This window comes from Acytostelium subglobosum (assembly GCF_000787575.1).
Source record: "Acytostelium subglobosum LB1 DNA, scaffold: scaffold7, whole genome shotgun sequence".
Lineage (NCBI taxonomy): Eukaryota > Evosea > Eumycetozoa > Acytosteliales > Acytosteliaceae > Acytostelium > Acytostelium subglobosum.
In genome coordinates, this window is record NW_012236526.1 from 682,467 (window position 1) to 694,515 (window position 12,049).

Consider the following 12,049-nt stretch of genomic DNA (forward strand, 5'->3'; position numbering starts at 1 on the left):
CTTCCCATTCTGGATTGGGAGCCAATCACCACTACCACCTACCCCATCACATAAATTGGGATTGATTGATTGAATGTAGGATTGATTGATTGATCTAGGAATCTAGATTCACACACATCACTATGATCAAACAACACTTATTCCTCTATTCTCACTTTTAATCAATCAAATATTCAAACAGATATATATACATAACATATTCCAATCCAATCAACATTGATGGACTCACTCACATTTGCCACATTGCACACGGCTTATGCTGATGAATGGATGTCCATCGCATTCTTGCCAAGTGTTAAACAGACGTTCAATGTGGAGAATAACTTTTATGACTTGTCAACATTAGAGTTGGATTTGAAAAAGGACTCAATCCATCATCTACCAATAGCCGAGGCAATATTGACAATTGATCGCCAGTTCCAATCGATGAAGTGTGCATTGGAGCGTGCTTTGGCCGATACCACCAGCTCCGAACAGGATCGTCGCGCACTCATCGAGACACACATCAGCTCATTCACCTCATTCATTGATAATGAGATTGCGCTCCTGGAGAAGGCCATTACGGACATTGGTGGCAAACCGCCACATAAACAACAGTTGGAGACATGTCGTATTACAATGGCAAGGTATAATCCCAAGTCGTTGGATGGAGCATTGGCCGCCTACATGGGACCCATAGCACTGCTCTGGAAGGAGTTCAACAATGTATTGGCCAAGTACGACATGGCCGAGCGTGACTTTTACTATCAATCAACAATCTCCAACTTGGCATACAGCGTAGTAGAGTGGAGGATCATAATGGCAAACTCTCAAAAGATAATCAACGAGGACAGGAAGGTGAAGCGCGTCAACATCTACGACCAGTTGCTCAATACTTATATATCATCGCCAGTTAAGATCAGGAACAAGGAGAGTCAGCCTGGGGCAGAGGACTCGGCTGGGTCACCAATGGCGTTCACGCCACCAAGGGCAGAGAGTCCATTACCTGACGAATCGACGTCCGACACCGAGTCTACAACAACACAAACAACTACTACTACATCAACATCAGCGCAACAACAAACACCTCAACTACCAACTGTACAAACTACATCACCTCCTGTAACAACATCAACATCACCTCTTTCAACAAGTCCTCCTCAACCTCCCATATCAACCCTCTCAGCCTCACTCAATCTCGTGTCCTCAGGCCAATCACTCATTCAATCAGCCTTTCATCTTCAACCAAACTCATTGCCAACTCAATCACTTCTCCAACATCCAACAATCTTGGTAGGTTCCCCTACACAAAGAGGAGCAGGTCAACAACAGATAGCACCTGATCGTGTGGTCTCGGTTGGATGGCAAAAGGCAACTCCAAAGAATGCAGGTGGCGGACAACCTATTACAGGATCACTAAGCAATAGTGATGGACTTCAACTGTCAACATCAACAACAGCAGCCAACATATGTCAGAGTCCACGAACAGCTGCTACCAACTTGTTACTCGAGACCATCACAAGAGGATCGACCAATAGTGCCGTATCCAAACAAGGTTGGATGCGCAAACGTGGCAACAACATCAAGACATGGAAGAGGCGTTACTTCATCCTGGATACAAGGAAGCATATGTTATTCTATTATCATGTCTCTCCTCAACATGCCAACAACACAAGCACTACTGCCGTCATCAACAATCTCTCAACTCAACCAACAATGTTTGAACTTGATGACATTGATGCGGCTTCCCCAAACATTGTCGATGGTGCAGCATCCAACGCCAACTACAACACCAACAACCCATCAATGGATCAACTTAAGTATAAGGGCGTGATTGATCTGCATCGCGTTGCCCTTGTAGCTCCAAAGTCCAGCGTCGCCAACGACAACAAGAATGCAGGATTACCATCATCCCCATCCAAAGATGTGCCGAATGCTGTTGCAGACCAAGGAAGCTTCAACGTCGTCATTCATACACCAAAACGAGTGTGGCATCTATGTTGCGAGTCAGCCAAGTCCATGGAAGAGTGGCTAGTGGCCCTACGAAGCGCAAGTTTGATTGATTGAATGAAGGGACCGAGTCCCAACTCCTATTTATTTGCTCTATATATGTTACAGACAAGATACAGTCTATTACTTACTGCTTGAGGAAGTTCAGGGGGATCTTGAGGTAGGAGATGCCATTGTCCTCAGCCTTGGGCAGCTCGCCAGCACGGACATTGACCTGGATCGATGGCAACAGGAGGTTGGGTGCCTTGAGTGTTGCGTCACGAGTCGTACGCATCTCGATAAACTCCTCACGGGTGATGCCATCCTTGATGTGCTTGTTCAATTTGCGCTGCTCGCCAATGGTCGTCTTGAAGCCGATCTCGCGGCCGGCGGGTGGATAGTCGTGGCAAACGTAGACGTCTGTGGACTCGGGCAGTGCGAGAAGCTTCTGCATCGACTCGTAAAGGGTGACAGCGCTTCCGTCGGGGAAGTCGCAGCGGGCAGTGCCCACGTCGGGCATGAACATGGTGTCGCCGACAAACAGACAGTCGTCGACGATGTAGTAGGAGACGCAGGCGGGCGTGTGGCCGGGCGTGTGGATCACGCGCACGTTGAGACTGCCGATCTGGAATGTCTCGCCATCCTTCCACAGTTGGTCGAATTGGCTGCCGTCGACGGGGAAGTCGTGGCCCAGATTGTAGATGTGCTTGAAGGTCTGCTGAACCTTCTTGGCGCCCTCTCCGATTGCGCTGCGTGCATCGGGGTACTTGGACTTGATGTAGTGTGCGGCCGATAGATGGTCGGCGTGGATGTGTGACTCGAGCACCCATTGCACTTTGTAGCCCTTCTCCTCGATGACTGCCAACAACTTGTCGATTGACGTAGTGCTTGTGCGGCCTGATGCGACAGTATAGTTGAGCACCGAATCAAGGATTGCGCACTGCTTAGTTGACTCATCGACAATCAATATCTGAGCAGTTGCTGTCTCCAAGTCTGGGAAGATTGTAACTGATGCCTTGTTGTTGTTAGTCGTCATCTTCTTCTTGTAGTTGTTGTTATTATTACTATAATATCTATTATCTGTTATGTATTGATTTGTTGTATAACTATGAATGACTTGAAGTGAGGATGTTCATTTGTTCAATTTGAAATAAAGTGTGAGTCTGGGGTTGAGTCCTTGAAGTAGGATGGCCCTGGTCCAATCCCGATTTGGATGTGGCGCGTGTCTGTAGGTCTGACTGAAGATACTTGTGTTGACAAGCTTACATACCTGGTGTAGTTGTACGTCTTCTGAAGAGGTTTTCATTTATATCTGATACAGACATTGTTGTTATACTCCTAGTTTGGTTGTTCATGGGGCAGATGTTGGTCATCTTTGAACGATGATGCAGGCATTTGACAACACCAACACCAACACCAAGTCTCATTGTTGTTGTTGATGGTGACACACTAATGATACCTCTACTACAATATTGAGTCMAATGGTACTGTTGTAAACATTCTTTACTTATATATTTATATATATATATCTGTTGTTGTAGTTGTTGAATGACCGAACGACATTGACAAAGTGGGCGTATTTGATCACTTTAAATTTGATCATCCAACACAACACCAATGCCATGATGATTACGTGATTTAATTGGATCTTTGTCATCCAACTTGGTCCAAACATTATGTTTGATTGAGTTTCGGTAGTTTTGTTTCCTTCCTTGGAATAGGTAGATGGTTTGATGTTGTGGTCCATAGCACAGATTGTTGGTGAGCACCTTTTCAATTGGTACCGATGCCAGCTCAGTCTCTCGTCTGGTGGCCAACGATACACTACGGAACATACCACCGGTCGATAACAAGTATAACAGGTTCTTACCGTCAAAACAACATGAGGGCACCGTCCACGAGAGCTTTGTACTCTCTTCGAATTCCAATGTGGCCAAGTTGAAGCGATCGATGGGACAACTCTCCTCGTCGTTGGCCCTGTATCCATCGACACATATAAGTTGTTTTCTGTAGATATATAAATACATAGAGACTAGATACCTTGACAGGTTGCCCAGATAATTGAACTGATGTGTCTCAATGTTGAAGGTATGCACACGGCTTATTTGACCCACGCCATTGACCAAGTAGATGAGATGGTCGCCATCATACCATGTCGATAAGCCTGCCTGTGTAACGTAGTATATCTTGTTGTTTATCGCCATGCCATTTACCATCAGCCAATGAGAACCTGATGAACGTGGACGGACCATCCCCTGGGCCTCCAAATGAGTAGATGTTGCCACGAGCGTACGTGGAATTCAGGGCCTCTAAGAGAATCAATTTAGTCTCATCGATGATCGACCAAACATTGTTTGATGGAGTATAGATCATGGTCGACTCAGGACCTACACTAATGATCCGTCCTTTGTTGTGATTGCACAATGCCGCCTCATCAATAATCTCGAAGCATGAGCTCAGTTGATCCTTGATGCTACTAGTCATGTCGTGATCCACATTTACAAGGCAATTAGGAATATGTTGATACTCTGCACTGATCATGTGTTTTAGGCTCACCTGCACCAACCTCATCAACTCAATGTCATTGATATCAATATCTATGTTCATTGATCGCTTGTCCTCGAGGACCATACCAGTGAATGATTGATCGATGAACTGATCGAATGACTTTGACGATGTGATTGATTGAACGATGTCGTCCAGGTCCAGATCATCATTGATCTTTTGCACCTTGTTGATTTGAATACATTGTTGATACACTGTATCTCATTGATTATGTCGTTGATGGCCGATGATGCCTGGTGGACTCGATCATTGATTCTTGTGTTGACTCTGTGCTCCTCGATTACTAGCAATTCATGTAGTTCTCTACATCTCTCTGTAACATCATTCTTGGTCTTTGTCAATGTAGTATATTGTGTTGACAACTGTTTAAGTGTACTCCATAATAAATTCAATCTATTAATTGAAGTCTCATTATATTGTTGTCTCTTTGATAACTTCTTTACATTATCAACATTCTCAATGTCATGTCTCTTATGTAATGTTGCAACACATAATGAACATATCAACTTATTACAATCTATACATATAAATTTATATCTCTTATCATCGTGAATTTCGAAGTATCACTACTACTATTATTATTATTGTTATAATTACAACTACTTGTACTTGTCATCATCGATTGAATGAATGATTGAATAAAGGTAACGTTAGTTTGACTTTGAAGTAACATGTAGTGGGTGGGCCAAACACATTCATTATTCCCATCCACCAACACCTTCTACACTTTAATCAAACACACAAAGGCAGGTGGGTTCAAAGGAAGCAAGCATGAGGTGAGTGGTCATGGTAGCTGACTTAGTGAGTGAATGAATGGTAGTGGATGGCTGGCTGCGCTACACATCAGTCAGGCTGACTTCTCTGCCTAGCATGCCTTGCCTTTGACAACCTCTACAACTTAGTACACTTGTAACATATCATAGTATTACAATATTATAGTATTACAATATCCAGAAGAAAGAAAGGAAGGATGATTGAAGGAGATGTATCAAATAATAATGACAATAATAATGATTACTATCAACAAACACCTTCAACAACATTGTTATTGAACAACATTAATCATATTAATAATATTAATAATAATAATGATCATCCAGCAACAATTACAACAATACATTATGATGATAATACTCATTTGTCAAGTACGAGGAGGGTATCAAGAGATAGACTGGTTGGATTCAATGGCCTAGCAACAACTCACAATAGATTGCAGAACAATGCCACTTCATTGACAATCAATAATAATGGAGGTAGTAGCAATGGTGGATCATTACATAACAGTTCATCAGATGAGGATGATGATGCAAGTGACGAGACATCATTATCACATAAAGAACGAGATAGTCGTCGACGCAAAGGTAAACACTCAAGTAGCAGCGGTAGTAGGGGCGTATGCGCTACTTGGATGCACTGGATTGGACAAGCCTGTATCCGCAGACCGAGACGCTTCACTATCTTGCTTGGTACCAGTCTGTTACTTGGTGTGTCTATCTTGTTGGTGGTGTCGCTGTTGATGCGTATACCATCCTCCTACACACAGACGGAGGACAACTACGAGGATCGCGTACTCAACTCCTACTGTCGCTTCTCCATGCTAAAGTCGCGTAGCCAACTGCAGGCCATGGCACCGCCGGTCGGATGTGTGTTCCAGGCTGGCGAGACCAATGGCTATGACTGCACGCCCGCCTCACCACATCGCGCACAGAGCTATCATTACGAGTTGGAGCTGGAGCCTGGCGCCATTGCCCCAACAGCCGACCCGTTCACATGCTCCAGCCCCGTAGTCACAGTGATCATTCCAGTTTATAACACAGACACCGAGCTCCTGCAAGAGACCGTTGTGTCCTTGGAGCGCCAATCACTTCAAGCATTCGAGGTCATTGTCGTTGATGATGGCTCGTCCGATCTGGCGCTCAAGAAGTTCATCCAGCGATGGAAGGAACGCGATGGTCGTGTTTCTGTGCGAGCACATAGCACCAACAGAGGACTAAGCGCAGCGCGTAACACTGGTGTCAAGTACTCCAAGGCCTCATACATCTTCTTCCTGGACGGTGATGATATGATTGAGCCAACCACACTGGAGAAGCTTGCCTGGAAGCTCGAGACTTCGCCACACATCAGCTTTGCCAAGGGCTACACCATTGGTTTTGGACAGATGCAGTACACATGGGACAAGGGCTTTGAGCAAGGCGATGCGTTCATTACCGAGAACCAGGTTACCGCCACCATCATGTACCGCAAGGATGTGTTCAGTCTCCAATCAAGATCGTTATCAATCAATCAGATGTCGGGCTCATCAATGACACCTACATTCTTTGGCTTTGATGAACGTATCACTGGTGGAATGGAGGATTGGGACTTCCTGCTCAAGTGTGCCGAGCGTGGCCTTTGGGGTGAGACCGTGCCCGAGTACCTCGACTGGTATCGACGTAAAGATCACAATGGATCAGTCAACGCATGGTCCAACTTTAACAAAGAGAAGCGTGATGAGCTCAAGAATGAATTCAAGTTGAAGTATCCCATCATCCATGCCAACTCCATCCCCAAGGTATTATCCAAGTACATGTTAGATCTCAATGACGAAGTAACTAACCCATTCAATCAATCAGATTGAGAAGACCGAGAAGGAGTATCACATGGACTCCAATCTGAACTTTAACAATCAAATCAAGAAGGTTAAGCCTAGGATACTGATCATCGTACCTTGGTTCAATACTGGTGGTGCAGACAAGTTCAACCTGAACCTTGTCAGTCAGTTGATTGAAAAGGGATGGGAAGTGACCATCGTCTCAACAGTGGCCTCTGAGAATCCATGGCTGGACCAATTCAAACAGTAAGTAGCACCTTGGTGCAGGGCAAATGCATACACTAACAAACAATCATCATCAGACACACAACGGATATATTTGTACTGAACAACTTCCTGTCAATGTATGACTTCCCAAGGTTCCTTTGCTACTTGGTAGAGTCCCGACGCATTGATATAACGTTGGTAACAAATAGTGAGGTCGGTTACCTGTTCATGCCATATCTTAATGAACGTTGTCCATACTCCACTGTTGTGGACTACGTTCATATGGAGGAAGAGGACTGGAAGAACGGTGGCTTTGCCAGGTACTCACTATCGATGCAGTCACAACTCGACCTGTCCATCGTCACATCCGATCATTTGAAAGAGTGGATGATCAAGAAGGCTGCCCAACGATTCCACAATCATCATCATCAGAGTGGCAACTCAATGGCTGAGAACAGACAGAAGGAGCGTCAACATGAACAGTACTCCAAGATATTGAGCGAGCACATTGATGTGTCCTACGTCAATGTAGACACATTCGACTTTACAATGGATGAAGCTGATCGCGCGACAATCCGTTCACGATACTCAATTGCACCCAAAGATGTAGTGCTTTTGTTTGCCGCACGACTAACGCCACAGAAGCAGCCAATGGTCGCGCTTGAGGTGTTCAAGGACCTCATGCTCAAGAATGTGACCTTCTCCGCGTTGGTCAGTGGCGATGGACCGATGCGCAGCGATGTCGAGGAGTACCTACACCGCAATGGTATGGTGGAGGTGGTCAAGATGCTGGGTAATGTCCCCGTGTCCGACATGCCCTCATTGATCTCGGCCAGCGACATTGTCTTCCTCCCTAGCAAGATGGAGGGCATATCTATGCTCTTCTACGAGGCCATGTCATCAGGAGTCGTGCCTGTGGGCGCCAACGTGGGTGGTCAGAGCGAGCTGGTGACACCTGAGGAAGGCATCCTGATTGATCGCTCCAAGCTACATCACGCACGCCAAGAGATTGACCAGTACAGCCAGGCCCTCGAGGGACTGATCACCAACCCATCAAAGCTGAAACGCATGGCGGCCAACTGTCGCAGCCGAATCGATAAGCTGTTCAACATGGATGTGATGGGCAATAGAATGATCTCACTCTTTTGCAAGGCATCCTACAACAAACAGAGCAAAGAGCGTGTCAACGAAGACCCTGTGCAACGACTGCTCGGTCATCATGGCGTGGGCCTAGAGATGGCATTGCAATCAATCGAGTCGATGAAGTGGCAGAAGAAGTCCGATGACATGTGGAGACAGTTGGAGAACTACAGGAAGCAGTTTGAAGGCGATCAGTATGCTCACCAACAATGCGAGATGGACCGCGAGTCGCTGACCAAGGCCAAACAGGAAGTGACCAAGTGTCAACAAGAGGTGATCAATCTCAAGGAGGAGTACAATCAGTATGTCAAGGACAACGAGAACCTCTTTGGCCGGTATGAAGAGGCAGTGGAACAGATTGAAGCATATAAGATGAAATTGCAATTCAATCAAAAGATACAACAACAGCAACAGCCTGGTCACGCAAGGTTAGGCTAGGCCGAGGCAAAGGCATGTAAGTAATAAATACAACAATTAATAATAGTGATTTATTTCTTGACAGCGGGTGGCTTGTAGGCAAAGTCGACAACCTTGAAAGTGACAGGTCCCTTCTTGGAGATGACACCAATCGTGAACTCAGCCTCTGGCACGAGACCCTTGGCATTCAACCCGTTGGGTGGCTTGTAGCGTCCGCCATCACCATTGACACACGCCCAGATGTCCAGCTTGCCTGGACGCGGCTCAAAGTAGACGGGCTCGAACTGCAGGCCGAACAAGGTCTTGGCGCCAACATTGCGGAAGGTGACTGAGTACTGACGGTAGAGTGTTCCCGCGACGAGGATCTGCATGTTCTCCTCCTTGGTGGACACCTGGACACAGTCGGTCTGTGAGCACACCTTCTTCTCCAAGCCCTTTATGTACTTGTCATCGGGACAACGTGTCAGCACAGTCATGTCGTCAAAGTAGACGAGTCCGTGATCCTCTGGGCCCTCGACCAAGATCTTGAGGTCGTGGTATATTCCTGGCTCCATCAGGCCCAAGTCGATCTGGACTGGCAACCACTCATTCGGCTGGATGTCGCCCTTTGTCACCAATGCTGAGTCTGAACCCCAAAGATAGAAATCATAAGTATGATTGGCGTTGGACAGTCTGATATACACCTTCTGATGTCCAGTCTTTCCACCATTGACCATGAATTGAATTACCGAATCCTAGTTAATGAATAAGTGTGAGATAGAGTGAGTGATGGAAAGAGGGAGTTGATTGATTGCATGATTGATCAACATACTCTTGATGGATCAATACCAGTCTTTAGGTCGAGGTACATTCCATCGTAGTTTTTGGCTACGTAACCGAATGAGTATTTTCCGGAATAGGCATACTTGGAGTTGTTGAAGAAACGGGTGGTGGACCATGAGAAATCATCGACGTAGACATCCAGTTTGTCATCGTATATTCGGAATGACTCTGGACCAACACAACGTTCGGACGACACTGTTGGCAGTGTATATATAGTTATCAAACAAATAATTAGTATTATTGATAATATTACTTTCATCCTTGATCAGGTGATAATGATGTTAATGATTCGATACGATATGGATGTGATAAGTTATGATGTGATGAGATGTATGATTGAATGAATGATTGTTTGTTTGTTGGATAATATTTTGAAATCAATGAATGATTGTTGTTGTTATTATTGTTATTGTTGATTGATGATTGATTGGTTATTGTTGTTGTCGTCGAATGGACAATACATCAGCAAGATGATCATCGATTGATTATATGCTTGTCGTTGTCTTGGAGACGACTGGTGTGCGTGGGCTTCCTTGGGGACAGAATTGTAGATGGCACCCACTTATGAACAGTGAGAACCCATCATCAATCTCAACCATCACAATCAATCATCATTGATCACCTCCACTCCACTCATTAATGACATCTCATCATTATTTCCCCATCTCAAACATGATTGATTGTTCAATACATTATGACTTGAGTACCTTGTGACATGTCACGTTAATCTTGGTGTATGTTAATCAAATGAATGTATCAGTGAGAGTGGTGGTGCTAGGGGTAGTGTGTGATCAATCAATCACTTTCATTCGGGATATCCCGGGATATCTAATTTAAGACAGAGTGGTTCGGGTGGAGTGTGGTGGTGGGGTGAGTGAGGGTGGGGTGTGATCTCATCAATCAATCAATCAATCACCCAACATGCTACATCATGTCCACATCACTCAACTGGATGATTGTTACAACCAACCAGCGGCAGAAGATAATCAAGGTTGATCACTTATTACAAAGAATAAGAAATGATGGTATTATATTGATCAACAATGGTAATGGTGTTTATTGATTAGAGATGGTGCACCAATGTAAATTGTTATTGTTCCATATTTACAGTTATATCCAACAACGACAAACTATAAATATATATGACCTAGGTCAATACTTGTTGTAACATGTACAATACAACTACAATTAATAAACTTGGTTTGTGTGTTGTGTAGTTGTGTTGGAGTTGAAAGACCGATGATGTGTATACTTAGTGTAGGATCTTGCCTTATTTTAGATCTCTTCCAACTACATCATTGAGTTATTGATTGATAGAATCATTTATAAAGGTCGAGGTTTGTTGGGGAATAATCCACTTGAAGGAGGAATATTATTAAATGAGACGTCGCTTGCCCTTGGGGTCTATATCCTCTTGGTCATATCGAATAAATTCTATATACATAAAGTCGTTGTATAGCAAAGCATATTTGTCGTCCAGCTTCCTCCCATGAATCAAATTGAAAGACCCGTATTGGGAGAATGTAATGTTGTTGATGCTCTTTAGAACTTTGAAGTAAGTGCCCTTGGAGTATGATTTGGCTTTGTAAACGGATCTTGGCTTTTGAATATTGAGGCAAAGAGATGACGGCAGAGACATGCCGCAATCTATAGAAAGGTTGTCCAGACCGGGGATGGAGAGTGATGTCACTGACGCTGGAATGCATTCAGACGAAAGTCGATGACTGAATCTTTTTCCCATCCTGATTGTAGTTGACGATGGCGGGAGTACACCAACGGATAGAGGATGATTAAAGTGCTTTCCAAACTCAAGGTACAATAGAGATTTCGGCAGATCATCTGGGCTCAACATCTGGTTGAAGTACTTGCCAAACTTCAGACTTGTGATCGAGACAGGCAGCGATAGGCGGTCATTGAAGCGCTCTCCAAAGACCAGAGTGGTTAGAGAGTCGGGCAGCAATCCTAACGTCATAGGTTGAGAGAACAAGTAACCGAATGTTAACTTGGTCACGGTCGACGGAATCACCCCAGGTGCTAGGACTTGATTAACGTTCTCGATGACCAATGTTGTCACCCCTTCTGGTATTGTTCCTGGTTCAAGGTATTCAAAATATTCATCTTTAAACTCCAATGTTCTCAGAGACGTTGGCAATACACCAGGTGGGAACTCTCCCAATTTTTCCAACTTTAGGAAAGAGAGCGTTGGTGGCAGAGAGCCTGGCATCACTTCAGAGAAGGTGTGAAGCGTCGTCACTGATCCTGGAATTGATCCCTGGAAGATGGTGCATCGGTAAAGGTTTTGTCCAAGGGTGAGGGTGGTGACCGATGAAGGGATGACTC

At 44.8% G+C, this 12,049-nt stretch overlaps 6 protein-coding genes across 6 annotated transcripts; 2 read left to right on the forward strand and 4 right to left on the reverse strand.

The window, feature by feature from the left end:
• Positions 1-219: 219 nt before the first annotated feature.
• Positions 220-2,046, forward strand: SAMD00019534_041500 (hypothetical protein; the record flags this gene model as incomplete). Its single annotated transcript, XM_012900655.1, has 1 exon — positions 220-2,046. One exon carries the CDS (start codon positions 220-222, stop codon positions 2,044-2,046), a length of 1,827 nt encoding a protein of 608 aa, XP_012756109.1.
• A 70-nt stretch (positions 2,047-2,116) lies between these two features.
• On the reverse strand, positions 2,117-3,395 carry SAMD00019534_041510 (hypothetical protein; the record flags this gene model as incomplete). Its single annotated transcript, XM_012900656.1, has 2 exons — positions 2,117-3,048; positions 3,239-3,395. 2 exons carry the CDS (start codon positions 3,393-3,395, stop codon positions 2,117-2,119), a joined length of 1,089 nt encoding a protein of 362 aa, XP_012756110.1.
• A 162-nt stretch (positions 3,396-3,557) lies between these two features.
• Positions 3,558-4,599, reverse strand: SAMD00019534_041520 (hypothetical protein; the record flags this gene model as incomplete). Its single annotated transcript, XM_012900657.1, has 3 exons — positions 3,558-3,945; positions 4,009-4,034; positions 4,120-4,599. 3 exons carry the CDS (start codon positions 4,597-4,599, stop codon positions 3,558-3,560), a joined length of 894 nt encoding a protein of 297 aa, XP_012756111.1.
• A 1,342-nt stretch (positions 4,600-5,941) lies between these two features.
• Positions 5,942-8,903, forward strand: SAMD00019534_041530 (hypothetical protein; the record flags this gene model as incomplete). Its single annotated transcript, XM_012900658.1, has 4 exons — positions 5,942-7,084; positions 7,146-7,369; positions 7,426-8,805; positions 8,867-8,903. The coding sequence occupies 4 exons, from the start codon at positions 5,942-5,944 to the stop codon at positions 8,901-8,903; spliced, it is 2,784 nt and encodes a 927-aa protein (XP_012756112.1).
• Positions 8,904-8,958: 55 nt separating this feature from the next.
• SAMD00019534_041540 (hypothetical protein) lies at positions 8,959-9,968 on the reverse strand (the record flags this gene model as incomplete). Its single annotated transcript, XM_012900659.1, has 2 exons — positions 8,959-9,621; positions 9,699-9,968. 2 exons carry the CDS (start codon positions 9,966-9,968, stop codon positions 8,959-8,961), a joined length of 933 nt encoding a protein of 310 aa, XP_012756113.1.
• A 1,122-nt stretch (positions 9,969-11,090) lies between these two features.
• On the reverse strand, positions 11,091-11,975 carry SAMD00019534_041550 (hypothetical protein; the record flags this gene model as incomplete). The annotated part of the gene is made up of 1 exon (XM_012900660.1): positions 11,091-11,975. A coding segment is annotated over one exon (885 nt), but the record flags the coding sequence as incomplete, so codon positions are not given.
• Positions 11,976-12,049: the final 74 nt, after the last annotated feature.